Here is a 17,265-nt window from a genome sequence, read left to right on the forward strand (position 1 = left end):
AGAGATCAATGGCAAAAACATTTGAGGTAGAGATGTGCATGTGTGCGTGTCTGTGGGTTATAGCTACAGATTCAAAGTCAGGTACAGGTTACCAGTTTCTTTCCGAGTGGCTTTCGTAGATTATGTCTTTCAAGAAACTTGCCTGTGTTATCCAGGTTGCTTACGGCTGTCTACAGTTTTCCCTTATTACCCTTTCAGTGTCTGTAGGGTCTGTCCTGATGTACAGTGATTTCAGTGTCTGTAGGGTCTTTCATTCTTGATGTAGATAACTTATATCTTTCTTCTTAATCACTCTGGGTAGGGTCATTCCATTCTATTGATGTTTATGAAGACCCGGGTTTTACTTTCATCGTTTTATTTTCTATTATTTTTCTGGTTTCTGTTTCATTGATTTCTGCTCTTTTATTTTCTTCCTTCTGTTTGCTGTGAATTTCATTTGTCTTCTTTTTCAAATTTTTTAAGGTAGCATCTTACATTGTTGATTTGCAACCTTCATTTATAACGTAAGTACTTAATACTATAAATTTCCCGCCGCTAGTGCAGCGTCCCACAGTTTATGAATATATTGTGTGTGCGCTTTCTTTATGGTTTTTTTTTTTACGATTTTATTTTAAGTAATATCTACACCCAACATGGGTCTTGAACCCATGACCCTGAGATTGAGAGCAGCACACTCCACTGACCAAGCCAGCCAGATGCCCCTTGTGTGTTCACTTTCATTCAATTCAAAAGATTTTCCCATTTCCCTTGTGATTTCTTCTTTGGCACATGGGTCAGTTAGAAGTGTGCTAATTCCAAATATTTGGGAGTTTTCTAGATCTCTTTTCATTATTGCTTTCTAATTTAATTCTGTGGAGGTCAGGGGACATATATTTGGTATGATTTCAGTCTCTTTAAATACGTGGAGCTTTGTCTGTGTTGGGGAACATTCTGTGTGCACTGTTGCTGTTGGCTAGAGTGCTCTCACGGCAATTGGGTTGGGCTAGTTGATGGTGCCGCTCAGGGCTTCTCCATCCTTGGGAGCCTATCATTCTGGCCTGCTCAGTCAGCTACTCAACCACGGGGAAAGGGAGGTCTTCTAACCGTCTCTCCTCTCGGTCTTACTGGGTTCATGTCTTCTTTTAAATCTATGTTTGTATTCACTTTTTAAAACTCATTTTGAAATTAGCAAATATTTTGTTAAGAAAATATGGAAAACAAAGTGTTAAACATAAAATTAAAGCCAGAGATAGTTTTAATGAGTTGAGCTGGATTGATCCTTCAAACTTGTTCATGAGTCGTGATCATTCTTTGTTGTTATATTATTACCTATGAAAACTGTTTCAGAATGCTAACATGTAATCAGTTACAGGTTTAATGTGGTTTGGTGATTACGTTATATGTATTAGCACAAATGAGTTGTAGATTTTTAATGGTAGAATTTCCTTTGTGTACAGTTTTAATAGAAAATTTAAGTCAGTAAGTAGGAGATCAAATTATTTTGAAATTATAAAAAGCCATATTATTGGCTTGGCCTTTGAAAATACGTAACAGATTAAAAATTCAGTGTAAAGATGATTTAAATGACCCTTGCGACGTCCTCCCTGTTTTTTTTTTTTTTTTTTTTTTTTTTTTTCTGAACTGATGTTCTTAATTATCGTGAGCAGACGCTGGCGTACGGGGACATGAACCACGAGTGGATCGGCAATGAGTGGCTGCCCAGCCTGGGCCTCGCGCAATACCGCAGCTACTTCATGGAGTGCCTGGTCGACGCGCGCATGCTGGACCACCTGACCAAGAAGGACCTCCGAGGGCAGCTGAAGATGGTCGACAGCTTCCACAGGTGTGCTGCTGCACGTTGGCCCTTCCTGGTTGGCTAAGAGATGTTTGCCCACCGCCACGGCTAATTGTGTTTTGTTTTGTTTTGTTTTTGGTTTTTGGCAACAGGAACAGTTTCCAGTGCGGAATTATGTGCCTGCGAAGGTTGAATTACGACCGTAAGGAGCTAGAGAGAAAAAGAGAAGAAAGCCAGAGTGAAGTAAAAGGCTAGTACATGGCATTTAATTCATGCAGCGAGTGTGAACAGCCTCGGTGATTTGCTGCTTTTTAAAAAAATCAGCAAAGGCCTGAAGGCATCATTACAGGGGAGGGAGAGATGATCCCTTTCTGCGGCCAGAGACCCTGTGCCCGTTTTCTCGTGCTTAACGTCAGTCTGTAGGTACAGAGTCTCCGGGTAAACATTCTTCCTATGACCTTAGACATTTCCTCTTACGAGGACACACGTCCTCTTTTGTTCAGAAATGCTGCTACACACCATTAGAGAGCAACAGAGCACAGGTGAACAGGCCCCTGCTGTGTGCGTCTTGGTGTGAGTGTGAAAAGTACTGCCCTGGCTGTCTCTCCAAGGACTCGAGGGGCCCATAGTAGCGTAGCGTGGTTCTTCTTCCTGTGGATGAGGGAGCGGTATGGGGTCAGCGGGGCACTTGGGCCTCGCAGACAGGGTGGGGGGCCTCTTCTGGGGCACGGGGGCGGGGGAGCAGGCAGAGGCATTTCGAGGAGGGAGCAGGCCCAGGGACGTATAAGAGGACATGGTGCTCAGCCAAGAGAGCAGCACCCAGGGCACCTCTAACTGAGCAAGTGTAGTGGTTTGTTTTGCAACAAGACGTTAACGATTAAGCTCAACGTAACCTCTCCCCAAATTTTCAGTATAAAGAAATCACTAAGAATGGGAATAGCAGATCGGACTTAGCAACTCCAAGCACAAAGGTTAATTCATTTAGTCCTTACCACCGTCCTGTGAGTGCTGTTTTCACCCCTCGTGTTTACTAAGAAAGAAAGGTAAAAGTGTGGTTCCGGAAGGGGCACCTGGGTGGCTCAGTCGGTTGAGCATCTACCTCTTGGTTTCAGCTCAGGGTTCGTGGGTTCAAGCCCTGTGTCATGCTCTGTGCTGACAGTGTGGAGCCTGCTTGGGATTCTCTCCCTCCCTCCTTTCCTGTGCCCCTCCCCCTGTTGCTCCAGCTCTCGCTGTCGCTGTCTGTCAAATAAATAAACTTAGGGGGCACCTGGGCGGCTTAGTCAGTTAAGCGTCTGACTTCGGCTCAGGTCGTAATCTCACTGTTCGTGTGTTTGAGCCCTGTGTCAGGCTCTATGCGGACAGCTCACATGCTGGAGCCTGCTTTGGATTCTGTGTCTCCCTCTCTCTCTGTTCCCCCCCCCCTCAAAAATAAATATTAAAAAACTATTTTGAAATAAATAAACTTTTAAAAAATGTGGCTGGAGGGGAGCCTGAGTGGCTCAGATGGGTTGGGCGTCCGACTTCAGCTCAGGTCACGATCTTGTGATGAATGAGTTTGAGCCCCGCGTTGGGCTCTGTGCTGACACCTTGGAGCCTGGAGACTGCTTGGGATTCTGTGTCTTGCACTCTCTCTCTCTCTCTCTCTCTCTCTGCCCCAACGCTTTCTCGTGCTCTCCCTCTCTCTCCCCCCCCCCACCCCACTCTGTCTCTGTCTCTCTCTCTGAAAAGTAAATAAGCATAAAAAAAATGGCTGGGAAGATAGCCCATTTGAAGGGTAGTCTAGCCATGATTGAGTTAGTGTGAGTCATAAGAAACACCATAAGACAGTATCTGTGATACGTGTTCTGTACATATAGAACATAACGTATGTATGTAACGTAAATGTAGTAACGATCTGTAAGTATTTTACATGTGTCCGTGTGTGTATATCTGTCCTTTTACCTAGAAGAGACCCTTGGAAATGAACTAGGCAGATGTGTTTCATTTATTGTGTACTTCCATTTTAAATCTTTTCACGGTTGACAGAAGCAGTCTTTCAAAGTAACTGGTGATCATCTGGTGATTTTTAGATCTCTCCTAATGCAAATGCAATATTTATTACTTTGCGTAAACATGAGGTCTCCCCTCACAGTCTCTAATATGCTGGAGACTATCTTCGAGTTTCTGGTTTCCCAATGAGTCAACAAAACGGGCTTCACGATTGTAACTGAGAGGTTCGTGTTCAGTCCACAAGGTGCCCAGACACGGGGCCAACACGTCTGATGGGAGGAAGGTTTTCCAGCAGACCCGCAGTCTGTAGATGAAGCATAGTCGTGCCTCGTGTGTCCTTCTGGTTCCCGATGCCTGGGCCCTGGTCATTTTGTATTCTCTAGAAAGTCATGTGCATGAGAACTTCCTTGTTCGAGAGTTTCCTCGAGGAGTGGGTTCCGACGGGACGGTTTGCATGAGGCTGGCGAGGGGCCAGGACGACAGCGTGTGAGCGCAGCAGGGGCCGTCTGCCCGCCTGGCGGTGCCCTCGGTGCCCGTTTGGGTCACGCCTCGGGTCGGGACCCGGAGGCTCAGGGCGCACAGCGGGGATCCCTGTCCTGCGTTACAGGGTGTGGAAGTGATGGAGAGAGCTTTCTGCAGCCGCTCTGACCATCGGTGTTTACTGTCTGCAGATGTGCTGGTTTGGAGCAATGACCGAGTGATTCGCTGGGTCCTGTCGATTGGCCTTAAAGAGTTTGCGAACAATCTCGTAGAGAGTGGCGTTCACGGTGCGCTGATGGCCTTAGATGAGACATTCGACTTCAACGCCCTGGCGCTTCTGCTTCAGATCCCGACCCAGAACACACAGGTGACGCCGGGCCAGCCGCGCCCGCCCGCCGCTCTCCTGCTGGAGACCGTGCGCCCCGTATTTGAGCGAGGCGGCGCGTGGCTACACCGCACAGCTAGGCCTGTCTCCGCGAGCCTGGGCTGTGCTGTGCGGCCCGGAGTCCACGGTGCTGCCTCCTCCTGCCTGAGCTCTGCCTGTCCCTTCCCCTCACAGGCTCGTGAGCCTGGCGTGCATTGAGCCCTTAACGCAGAGAGAGAAACACTCTTACTTCCGTGTGTCACGTGGAAGTTTCATGGATTCTGTTTCCGATTTCCCTGTGGAGTTCTTTTTGACTCATGGGCTCACTGGAGAGTCAGGAATTTTTTATCCTTCTTCAGAACACTGTACACCTTTGGGAACGCCCTCAGTCTCCCCACTGGAAACCACCCCCCCAAGACACCCTGGTCTAATTTCCCAGGGAGCATGGACCCCTCTTCCCAAAGGCCCGTTCCCGTAGGCCTCCTGGGGGGCTCAGTCGATTAAGCGCCGGACTCTTGGTTTCAGCTCAGGTCTTGATCTCATAGTTTGTGGGTTTGATCCCCATGTCAGGCTCTGTGCTGACAACGTGGAGTCTGCTTGGGATTCTCTCTCTCCATCTCTCTCTGCCCCTCCCCTGCTCAGCTCTCCGCCCCCCCCCCCCCCCCCCCCCCCCCCCCCCCCGCCTCTCAAAAATAAATACAGTATTAGGATTCAAGGCATTTATCCCTGGGGTTTTTTAAAAATTTTTCCAGTCTTGGTTTAAAAATAATTGCGATATGCTAACATCCTTTAGATTGACGTAACTTTTGGGCTGTCGGTTTATGATTTCAGGCTCGTGCCGTCTTGGAACGGGAGTTTAACAACCTTTTGGCCATGGGGACGGACAGAAGATTCGATGAAGTAAGTTTTCCACCTAATATCTAAATTTCCATTAACTGTAAATTATTAATATTTGGGGGTACCTGGCTGGCTCAGTTGGAGGAGCGTGGGACTCCTGATCTCAGGGTTGTGAGTTCAAGCCACATGTTGGGTATAGAGATTACTTAAAAGTATAATCTTTAAAACAAAAAATAAATGTAGGGGCGCCTAGGTGGGTGGCTCAGTCAGTTAAGCGTCCGACTTCAGCTCAGGTCACGATCTCACAGTTTGTGGGTTTGAGCCCCGCATCGGGCTCCGTGCTGACAGCTTGGAGCCTGGAGCCTGCTTCAGATTCTGTGTCTCCTTCTCTCTCTGTTCCTCCTCTGCTCATGCTTTGTCTGTCTCTCTCTCAAAAACAAATAAAGATTAAAAAAAAAATTTTTTTTAAATAAAAAAATAAATGTAGATTACTAAATTTGTAGGAGCCACGTATCAGATAACTCTTGCAAATGTGGAGATAATTTTACTTTGCAACTTAAGCTTTGCTCTTAATTTATTAACAAACGAGCCATTAGGGCTCCTGGGTGGCTCAGTCGGTTAGGTGTCTGACTTCCGCCAAGGTCATGATCCCCCTGTTTGTGAGTTCAAGCCCTGCATTGGGCTCGCTGCTGTCACCGTGGAGCCTGCTTCGGGTCTCCTGTCCCTCTTCCTCTCTGCGCCTCGCTCACACACACTCGTTCTCTCTCTCTCAGAATATAAAAAACAGGGACACCTGTGTGGCTCAGGCGGTTAAGCATCTGACTCTTGGTTTTGGCTCAGGTTATGATCTCACAGTTGTGAGTTTCAGCCTCACGTCTGGCTCCGCGCTGACTGCTGAGTCTGCTTGGGATTCTGTCTCCCTCTCTCCCTGTGTCCCTCCCCCACTCAAGCTGATTCTTTCTCAAAACTAAATAAGTAAACTTTAAAAAAATAAAACAAAAAAACGAATGAGCTATTGAGAAACCAATATTTTCACAGAGATGGGTGGTTCGGTTTTTTTACTTTTTGCTATTTGACTTTTGATACTCTTCAGAAATATTTTTCGCATCGTAACACGTTGGCTGCAGCCTGGGAATAGAGCCTGTAAGTTGTGTTTTTGGGGGCAGCAGGATATCTCACTGCAGTCCGGGGCCCTGTGCTCTGGGGGAAGGTTTCGGTCGTTTATTTGAAAAGACACAAAATGTTGCTTTCTCCTTACACAAAACCAGGACCGATTTACTCCCACACCACTACTCATGACTGTCTTCGTTGCCATAAGAACACTTGGTGTGACGAGAACAGGGCAAGTGAAAGGGCGCTGCGGGACTGTCCGCAGCCTGAAGACCGTTTTGAGAACAAAAACGTAGTATCTTTTACAGCAGGAAGGTGATTTCACGTAGATAGTGGAGCAGGCCCAGGCGGCCCAGGACTGTCCTGACTTGTGCCCCTCAGGGTCCCGGCACAAGTGTGGCCCTGCCTCCCTTTACCCCCTGGGGCTCCCGTCTGGGCAGGCGGCCCGGTGGCTGTCAGGAATGGGGGTAAATACGTCGAAACAAAACTGCGGAGTGAGGTCATTTTAAAGGGCTGGTAACTTTACTGTATATTTTTGTCTTTTATTTTACAGTCGGTCTTGTTTTCTGTCCTTTAATTTCCCAGGACGACGATAAAAGCTTTAGGAGGGCACCTTCTTGGAGAAAAAAATTTAGACCAAAGGACGTTCGTGGCTTGGCTGCTGGGTCTGCAGAGACTCTCCCCGCAAATTTCCGGGTCACTTCCTCTCTGTCCTCACCCTCTATGCAGCCAAAGAAGATACAGCTGGACGGTACGTGACGTCCCGCGCTGCCCCAGCCCCTCGGCGGTGGCACAGGAGGCTCGTTGGCTGGAACGTTAACAGTGGTGGAGAATGGCCGACCTGATGCGTAACGAGGCGTTCGGGTGCTGTGGCGTGCTCAGGCTTGAATGAATGCTCTAAGATTAATCCCAATTCTGCTTCTCAAAGTCTCACAGCGATAGAGATTGTTTTAACGTTCCTGTCTGGTTGAATGTTAGCGTATCCTTCCAACTACTGAAGCTAGGCTTCGTGGGTGTCCTCCGGGCGTGGGACCAGCACCCACGCTTGCAAAGCTACGTATGTGATGGGCGGCCCTAGGGCGCTCGTTTATAAGATGGCAGCGCGGTGGCTTTCAAGCCGCGTCCCTCCCCCCCGCCCCCCTCCCCCAGGACTGCCCTCCACATTGCCCTCCACACACAGTTCCCACCTCCGTCCCTGTGCTGCTTCTCCGTGTCAGTACGTGTCATAAGAGGATGGAGAGAAGGAAGAGGGCGAGCCTGGGCTGTCCTCACGGAGCGCGGCCCGTCCTGTGGAACCCACATCGGCCGTGTAGTCTCCACGTCGGGTCGGGCCGGCGATCAGCCCTTGACCGTCCTTCTGCTTTGCGGCCGCGGCTGATGAGTTGAGTGTTTTGTAGGCCGATCTCCCAGCTCCGGCTACGTCCCACTCAGTGACAGCATTGGGAGCCAGATGCCCGGGTTAGAGCCCGGCTCTGCCACGAGGGAGGTGCGTGGCCTTGGGCCCTGGGCCTCAGCGTCCCCGTCTGTAGAGTGGTCGTCGCCCTGGTGTCTTCCTCATTGGTTGGCTGCGATGGCTCAGTGAGTCCCTCACAGGAAGCTTTTGGACAGGGTCAGGCATGTCCCGCGGGCCACTGCGGCGGTAGGCCTGTCGCAGACAACCACGCTCGCCCTCGATGGCCTTGGAAACCTGTACGGAGGACGTGGTTGTGGGGATCGTACGGTGTGGTTGTTACAGTTCCCTGCTATTGGCCCTGCCCGTACTTGGGTTTGTGAGTTTGGCTCTCGCTCTCCTCTGTAAAAACCAGGCGAAAGTGACTTATGTAAGGCCTTTACTGAGCTTTGAGTGCGGGCAGCATTTCCATTAAAAAACTCCTTCTCTTTGCCAGACTTCAATAATATGCTTAATGAGGGAGAAACCCAACTTTTCAAAAAATAGCATTCTCCTTGTGGAGCCCATAGCTAATTTTTATCAGTTTTCGTTGTAACTTAGCCTCCGCTCACTGCCCTCTGATTGTCCTCACGGCCTTGTTACCATCTCCATCTTCGAAAACCACGTCTTGCGGGTTAAGTGTCAACGGTGATGTTTGGATTAGAGTTCGGGTAAACATAACTCGAGAGAAAGGCGTGGGGAGCGTGTCACGTGGCAGGGGGCTCCACACCCTCGTGTGCTGACTGAGCAAAGCCAGCACAGCGGGCGTCTTCGTAAAGCAGAATGAGTGCGGGGGGCCGCGGCGGGGGCTCATCCAGGTGGCCCGCGGCCGCCGGCAGCGCAGCTCGCGCCCCGGTGCCTCGGCCGAATATTGACAGGCTGTGTTCCCGCGGAACCTGCCGGAACACGGAACATGGACTCGGGAGCCACACACACCCGCTGCGGAGGTTGGAAAACTCTGCCGTGCGGGGCGTTTGTTGACAAGAACAGAAGCCTCTGTTCTCACGCTGTTTCCGGCAGGAGCCGAGGCCGGGCTTCAGTGCTCTTAGCCGAGTCGCGGTCCCGCACCCCCTCCGGGGAGGGCAGAGCGGGCGTCAGGACGCCACTGGACTCGGTTTACCTTCACCCTTCAGTGGGCCGCTGGCATTCACTGGGTCATTCACCGCATACTCTCCTTACAGAGGATCGTTAGGGCTGAGGGAACAGTCCGGAAAAGTCGAGAACTCTAGAGGGTTTAGGGGGAAGAGAGTTACCGAGTCAGGAGTCGTCACGCGTGCAGATGGACGCGGCGAAGTTGTTCTCCTGGCATCTGCCGCCCCGTTGCTGTTTTAGAGCGAACTCCCAGGGAGTCCCCAGGCCGCTTGGGGGTGGAGAGAACCCCACTCGGAGGTGCCCCGGGAGCCCTCGGTGGGTGCTGCTGTGGGTGAGAGTGTGCGTGGCTGTACTAGTGCCCTCGTGTGACGTTTTGAGACTAACCGCATGCTGTGTTTGCACGCCGCCCCTCGTGCTGCTGGTCGGAGCAGGCAGCGTTTCGGGACCGCAGAGGCTGGATTCCGCCACAGTCAGGACTTACTCCTGCTGACGCCCCCTGTGGTGAGTAGAGGGCACCGTCCGTGCAGGCCGCAGGCGGGCACCCGTGTCCTGTGCACGCGATGTCCGTGGGCGCCAGGAGAGCGAGCCCACGCAGGTTCACGTAGGGACTTTGAGAAATACACACACGCACGACACGAGCCTCTCTGCACCTGCTGAGAGGATCCTGGGGTTTGTGTGTGCTTCTTACACTTAATAAAGAGGTTGGTGTGGCCTCAGTTTTTCAGGGGAAAACTGTATTTCCACTCTTTCCTTAAACAAAAGAAGTTTGGCTTCAACGTCTGCTAATGTCTTTGGGGTAGGGAGGCAGGATTGCAGCCGGAGCAGAAGGGAGCTGCTCTGAGCTGAGCTGACCACCGCCCCCCCCCCCCCCCCCCCCCCCCCCCCCCCCCCCGGTGTTCGGGAGCACGTGGCACTCGCTCTGCCTGGCCTGGCGGAGCTCCCGGGTCGGCAGGCGGCTGGCTGGCTTGTTTTAAATACACCTTCCTGAATGAACCAGGCCCCAGCGGATTCAATACCGTCATCACGTGAGTGATGGCGATGGCCTCTCAGTTGAGAGATTGGTTTTTAAACACGCAACAGCATTACCATCTGAGGGGCTGAGTTTGAACATGGAGATTTCGGGTGTGGGCCCAGGAGCCCGGCCCTCTTCTCCCCTGCTCTGAGCGGGGCGGCAGCCAGAATATTCGATGGGTGGGGGCTCCTGGCTGGCCCAGGAGGGGGAGCCTACAACCCTTGATCTTGGCGTAGTGAGTTGGAGCCCCACGTTGGGTGTGGAGATGACTTAAAATCTTTAAAAAAAAAAGTATTTGATTGGATTCTGTATGCTTTTTTTTTTTTAATTGGTAACTTGTAGTCATATGCCAGAATGAAGTCAGTCAAAGAATTCTCGATGTGCAAAATGCTTCATGTTTTCTCTAAATTCTCGAAGCGCTTAAAACAGGAAGGGAGGGGCGCGTGTGCTGGGCCCCACCTGGGGCCCTGGAAGGTGCTGTTCGGGCTGCTGTCTTAAGAGTCGTTCTCTTGCTTTTATTTTCCAGTTTACCCACACTACTTCTACCGGTGATCATGCAGCACTCTGAGTCCGACGGGGACTACGTTTTAAAGTTCAGCGGGATCTTTAATCTGTTAATACTTGTTATATGGACCCTGAGATATTTTATTACAGAGTTTTTAATTAGTGAAGAATTCATGAATACCATAGAGAAAATATTTTAGAATTTAATGTTTCTTATATTTATGTAAACTTATGACTTCTTTTATATAGTTACTTACTTTTTCATGTATATCCAGGCTATAAATATCCTTTCCAATCAATTCATGGTCTTCTATCTAAGTTTAGTCTTTCAAATGAATGTACTGTAATGCTTGTATGTATAAATCCTATGAACAAATATAGGGCTTTTGTAAATTATGCATTTATTGTAATTATCATTGTTTAATTTTTTATTAATAAACCCTGACAGAGAAAAGGATTTTACCGCGTTTGTAAAATCATCGTGACACAGCGTGCATTTTCCTTGACAAATGTCACGTAGCTCTACAACAATCATTTTGAAATAATCAGACTTAATTTTGAGCAATTGTTGTATTTTAATGACTGACCTTGACTACACTTTTTCTAGCAAGAAATGCTTTATTCTGCAGTGTGAACAGATTAAAAATATCTGGTGTTAAATATCAGCTAATAAAACTGGGAGTGGAAGGGTTATCGGAACACTACGAACATCTCCTAGGACCGGTGAGCCCTTTCAGAGCCTTGTCCCTGGGGGCTGGGCAGCTTTTGCCTGGAGTGACCGGCAGGACCCGGGAGCTGAGGACCCAGAAAGCCTGGGCAGCGGGGCCTGGGCACCCCGAGCTCCCTGGCCCCAGAACTCTCAGAGGACCAATCAGGAAGCACTGGGCTCCCACCGCGGGGCAGGGTGCTGGGTGCCCACCCAGGAGGAGGGCGCGAGATCCTGGAAATAATGTAGTGCAACTCTAATAAAGGCCTTATTGTTCTTACGGAAATCAACTTTTTACATTTGTTTGTAAACATGTTTAAAGAGTGGACCTCGTCGTCCGTTTGTAGATTTTGATGCGACAGCCATTTCGGTTTATAGAAGTAGCAAATGTACTTACTTTTTACGCGGCATATGAAAAAGCCAGCAAGAAATGTGCTCAGATCATGGTGTGTTATTTATTATGCAGCTGATACAGAGATAGAAACGGCATGTCTTTTTACATTTGGTTTCTGCTTTTAATTTACTTGTACGATTGACCGTTTCCGTTCTATTTTTTTCTATTAATCTTTTGTGAACTTCCTGATTGTGTAACAAAGTATGTACAGTCTACTTTTGAACTATTTTTATCACAGTATTATTTATTGCTGTCTTTCAATACAGTAGTGAAGCGTTTCCCACTGCCAATAAAGAATACTGAGCATAAGCTGCCGTTACCTTGAGAAGTGGCTGCCGTGGTTTTCTCTCGTGCTCTGGGCCACGGAGGCACTTTTGCCACGTGGAAGGCCTAGTGTGGAAACCAGCTGATAGAATAACACAGCTGGAAGGTGGACGTACAGGATGGGGGTGTCCTCCGGAGGAGGGCCGGGTGTCCGTGCCCCAGAGGAAGCGGCCCCGGGAGATCCGTGCAGCTGGGGGCCCAGGCGATAGGCCGGCAGGGCCAGGGGACTGGTCCACGGACAGGGCCGGCTGAGGCCGCCCCTCCTCCGGGCCGACGGGGGGCAGCGGTGTGCGTGCGCGTGCGCGTGCGCGTGCGCGCGCGTGCATCCTCGGGCACACGCACGCCTTCCACCCTGTCTCCGCTCCGCTTCCGTCGTCCGTGTGGGCTTTCCTCTCCTGGTGCTGTCCTCCCAAGGTCACAAGACGGTGCCCAGGGCCGCGTCCTTCCCCATCATCTCAGCCCCTGGGAACCTGCCGGGCTGCTTCTCCCGTAGCTCAGACCCAGTCGTGAGTCTCGTACCAGTCAGCGTGGCAGAGGGGAGGGTCCGCCCGCACTGGGGTTGGCAGCCCTCACGAGGCCACCGCGGGCGGCTCTGGCCCAAGCTCCCCGGTGGCTCGGGTGACCGGACGGTTCCCTCCCTCTGTGCCGCGTAGAGCGTATGGCCATCCGGTCCGGGGATGGACGCCCTGGGCCGTGGGCCGTGTGGGGTGGGCACTGCTGAAGATAGCTCGGTTCTCACCTTCCTGTTCTGTGTCTCCTGCCAGGGCCGACCGGCTGCTCCCGTGAAGGCCGCGTGTTTTCTTCATGTGGGGTCATACTTTCCGTCCCCGGTCCCTCAGGGCATAGGTAGGTCACTCTGTGTCTTCCTGTTCAGAACCTGTGCTGGCTGATCTTTATTTTCTGCATTTCCTAGTCGTTAGTGTGAAGTGTGAGATTTTTCTTATTTATTTTTTTTAACGTTTATTTTTGAGACAGAGAGAGACATCATGAATGGGGGGAGGGTCAGAGAGAGAGGGAGACACAGAATCGGAAGCAGGCTCTGGGCTCCGAGCTGGCAGCACAGAGCCCGACGCGGGGCTCCAACTCACGGACCGTGAGATCGTGACCTGAGCCGAAGTCGGACGCTTAACCGACTGAGCCACCCAGGCGCCCCGTTAAGTGTGAGATTTGAAACAGTGGAGTGCTTCCTGGCTTTTTACAGCCAACATTCCGTTTTTCCCCATCAAATCTGGGCAAGCCTTGGGCGTCTGAAAGTTTCTGGAAACAGCCCAATTCACCAGGGTTCATTAAGTTGCAGGTGTTTTAGTAAAACTTAGTGTGGTGATTCCACTTTTGCCTGAAAACACGCGTTGGCCATACTTGGCTGTGCCCCGCCCCCGTCACCCCCCCCCCCGCCCCAAATGTTCCCGCTGCCGAGCCACAGGCCTGCCGGGTCCCAGGGAAGACTCTTGACTCCTCCCACGGCCACACGCTCCTCCTTGAGGCCCCTCTACCCTCATCACTGCTGCCCTTAAGGTCCTGTCTCGGGTCTCCCGTCCCGCGTTCTGAAGGTAACTGTGGCCCCCCGCGCTCCCCCTCGCCTTTTGCCAGCGGGGTCCTGCCGCCGCCCGGACGGGTGCTCCGCGGGAGGCGGAGGGGTCTGGCCCCCCCGGCCTCTGCAGAGGGGCAGCAGGCGCCTGCGCATGGGCGGTTGGTGCCGCCTTCCTGACGCGGCGGCTTCGCTGGGTGGGTTTCTCCAGATCTCAGACGCTCCCCTCTCTCGCCTTCCCGTCGCTTGACCCCTCGGGGGGAACGGGTGGCCCGGGTTCTGCTGTTTCTCGTCCCTGTCGCCCTGCTGCACCTTTCGCAGTCCCGGCTCGAGGCTGTCGCGGTGTCCGCACCACCCGGCACCTGGGCAGAAACAGGCCGGGGGAGGGGAGGCTCCGTCCTTGCCCAGCTTGGGTGCCGCACCCCCTCTCGGTGCACCTCACCTGCCGCCTCTCGTAGGAACCTTCGTCCTTGGGGCGCCTGGGTGGCTCAGTCGGTTAAGTGTCCGACTTCGGCTCAGGTCACGGTCTCACCGTTCGTGGGTTCGAGCCCCGTGTCGGGCTCTGTGCCGACAGCTCTGTGTTGGAACCTGCTTCCGATTCTGTGTCTCCCTCTCTCGATAACCCCCCTCCGCCCATGCTCTCTCTCTGTCTCAAAAATAAAAAACTTTAAAAAAAATTTTTAAAGATTTTTTAAAAGTGACGTAAATGGATTTAAAATCTTTTAAGTAGGTGCGCCTGGGAGGCGCAGTCCTTTGAGCGTCCAACTCTTGATCTCAGCTCAGGTCGTGATCTCACAGTTTGTGTGTTTGAGCCCCGCCTGGGGCTCTGCGCTAACGGCACGGAGCCTGCTTGGGATTCTCTCCCTCTCCCCTCCCGCGCTCACGCATGTGCTGTCAAAATAAGCTCTAAAAAAATTAAAAAACTAAATAAAAAACTTTTTAATTTTGATGATCGTGGTGACTAAGGGATTGTGACATTGCACAACTAGAGGGCTGAAGACGTCTTAGTCTCCAACACCTTATTTTCTTTTTAATTTTTATGTTAATTTAAATTTTTTTTAAGTTTATTTATTTAGAGAGAGAGAGAGAGTGGAGGAGAGGAGGAGAGAGAGAGGGAGTGAAAATCCCAAGCAGACTCTACACTGTCAGCAGGGAACCGACGTGGGGCTCGATCTCATGAACTGTGAGATCATGACATGAGTTGAAATCAAGAGTCAGATGCGAAACCGACTGAGCCACCCAGGTGACCCTGATTTCTATTTAGTTTTAAAGATTTTAAGTAGTCTCTGCCCTCAGCGTGGGGCTCAAACCCATGACCCTTAGATCAAGACTTGCATGGTCTACCAACTGAGCCACCTGGGTGCCCCTGTTTTATTTATTTATTTTATTTTTGTTAATGTTTATTTACTTAGAGAGAGAGAGAGAGAGAGAGAGAGAGAGAGAGAGAGAGAGGGAGGGGCAGAGAGAGAGGGAGACGCAGAATCGGAAGCAGGATCCGGGCTCCGAGCTGTCAGCACAGAGCCCGACGTGGGGCTCGAACTCCCGAACCATGAGATCGTGACCTGGGCGGAAGTCAGAGCTCAAGTGACTGAGTCCTCCCGGTGCCTTCCTGTTTTTAATTTTTTGCTCACAGTGACAGCACGCACACTATTTCCAGGGAAACCGTGGCTGCCCCCGCTCTGGTTCTGACTGCCCTCCCTACCCCGTGTGCTCCTGTTCTTTCCATTTCCTCCCCTTGCTTCCCTACTAGCTCCTGTGTGCTCAGTGTGGGCCCCGGCCCATCCGTCTCAGATTTATCTCGTGGCATCTAGGCAATAAAGCATTATTTATGGCTCAGCCACATGGATTGCTAGGACTACAACAGAAAGGGCTCGCGGTGCCACCGTATGGCCCGGTATTTACACGTGAGCTAACCCAACCTCTGCGACTTCTATGCCCTGGGTTAGGTCGGGGTATGCGTCAAACATTAACTGACCGTGTGGGTTGATACTGGCGGAAGCTGGGTGATGGATTCGTGAGGGTTTACGGTCTACCTTCCTTTGGCATTTGTGCAGAAGTTTCTAGAATGGAAAGCGTTAGTAGTTGTTTAGGGATCCCCTCCGTGCAATAGACGGTCTCAGCCTGGACGGACTGCTCCCTGGCCCTCCCTTTGGAACGTAACGTAGCCCGGGTTCGAACTCTGAGCCGCACCCGGCAGCGGAGACACATCTCCCGCCACAAGTCATCACCCACGTGCTACACGTCACGATTCCATCTTGACCCTGCTTTACGCATTTTGATACGTGTGACATCAGGACGCGTCCTGCAAGTGGTGACATCTTAGACTTGCTGAAACGCGGCATATGACGACGTCACAGTCACGATGGGCGGCAGGTGCTTCCCTACAAGTCCCGTTGAGAGGGTGGAGTCTAAGGCCTCCCCCTGAGCCTGGGCCAGCCTCAGTGACGGAGTTGACCAAATGGATATGTAGATGTGATGCTCGGGGACCGCTGAACTGAGGCCATCAGGAGCCCGACAGAAACCAGCCCCCAGAGGTGCCTGGGGGGCTCAGTCGGTTAAGCATCCAGCTCTTGGTTTTGGCTCGGGTCATGATCTCACGGTTTGTGAGTTCGAGCCCCATGTCCGCCTCTGAGCTGACAGTGTGGAGCCTGCTTGGGATTCTCTTTCTCTCTCTCTCCCTCTCTCTGTCCCGCAAATTAATTAAAAAAATAAAATAAAATAAAACAGCCCCTAAGTAAGAAGTCCAAGTGCCTGTTGTATGTGCCCAGCATCTTAGGAGGCCACACTGGACCTCTGGTCCCCAAAGACAGGATGGGGAGAGGCAATGAGAATCTCTCCCCAAGAGTCCGAACCAAAGCCCCAGGCACATGGCCCCAGTCATTTCATCCCAGCCGTGGCTAGCCATTTGAGCCACCGAAGCTGGGGCTCCCCTGGAAACAAAAATGAGCCATTGCCCCGTGCCCTGCCCCAACGTCCCCTCCACGGAACCGCAGCATCATCAAATGGCCGTTTACTGTTAACTTTGGGGTGGTTTCTCACACAGCAGCAGATAATCGCAACTCCTGTGGATGCACGAACGGTTACACTTTCTCTTCTGCTGCCTTCTGTTTTGCACGCTGCCTTTCCCCTCAGGAATCTGATTCATAATCCACTAAAGGATCACCATCTGCTCTGCTTTCTTATCTGCTGTGTGAAAATCCACCCCCAAACTCCGTGGTAGTAACCAGCAATGATCCCTCGTTTGTCCCGATTTGGTGGATTGCCAGTCGGGGTGGCTCTTCTGCCAGATCTTCCTGGATTCGCCGGCTCCCCACGTGGTGGCGGTCACCGGCCCCTAGTGCCGACTGCAGGCTGGGGCGCCTGAGTTCCCGCTCCCGCGGCTCTCCCACACTCCGCGATGCAGCCTCAGGTTCCGGGAGTGCAAGATCGGACACTAAGGTGTCCCAAGGGCTGGACCCCTTAGCGGTGTATGTAGACCTCAGGCAGTGTCATTTCTGCCACGTTATATTGGTCAGAACAAGGCACCAGCCCAGCCACGACTTCAGAGGTTGCGGGAGTAAACCCCATCTGCCTCTGGACAGGAGGCACAGCAATGTCACCGCTGTGAGGTGTGTGTGTGTCCCCAAATTCCTGTGTTGAACCTCGTGCCCAACATGATGATACTCGGTGGCAGGCCCTCTGGGGGGTGCTTAGGTCCCGCGGGTGGAGACCTCTTGCCAGGG

At 51.6% G+C, this 17,265-nt stretch overlaps 2 protein-coding genes across 6 annotated transcripts in view; both read left to right on the top strand.

The window, feature by feature from the left end:
• Window positions 1-12,016, top strand: part of PPFIA1 (PTPRF interacting protein alpha 1) — a 90,623-nt gene extending 78,607 nt beyond the window's left edge. For 3 of the 4 annotated variants that reach the window (XM_042957596.1, XM_042957593.1, XM_042957594.1), the window contains 7 exons: window positions 1,647-1,822; window positions 1,927-2,024; window positions 4,435-4,610; window positions 5,439-5,507; window positions 7,140-7,305; window positions 9,507-9,576; window positions 10,614-12,016. In XM_042957596.1, the coding sequence (XP_042813530.1) occupies window positions 1,647-1,822; window positions 1,927-2,024; window positions 4,435-4,610; window positions 5,439-5,507; window positions 7,140-7,305; window positions 9,507-9,565 (744 nt within the window). In that variant the 3' untranslated portion in view covers window positions 9,566-9,576; window positions 10,614-12,016. The remainder of the gene's footprint in view (window positions 1-1,646; window positions 1,823-1,926; window positions 2,025-4,434; window positions 4,611-5,438; window positions 5,508-7,139; window positions 7,306-9,506; window positions 9,577-10,613) is intronic. The other variant, XM_042957595.1, reaches the window with a different exon arrangement.
• Window positions 12,017-12,420: 404 nt separating this feature from the next.
• Window positions 12,421-17,265, top strand: part of CTTN (cortactin) — a 39,841-nt gene continuing 34,996 nt past the window's right edge. Inside the window, exons 1-2 of one of the 2 annotated variants that reach the window (XM_042958342.1) lie at window positions 12,421-12,521; window positions 12,780-12,861. The gene's annotated coding sequence lies outside the window, so the exon portion shown is untranslated. Of the gene's footprint in view, window positions 12,522-12,779; window positions 12,862-17,265 lie in introns of those variants that run through there. The other variant, XM_042958345.1, reaches the window with a different exon arrangement.

This window comes from Panthera tigris, chromosome D1, assembly GCF_018350195.1.
Source record: "Panthera tigris isolate Pti1 chromosome D1, P.tigris_Pti1_mat1.1, whole genome shotgun sequence".
NCBI classification, from domain to species: Eukaryota; Metazoa; Chordata; class Mammalia; order Carnivora; family Felidae; genus Panthera; species Panthera tigris.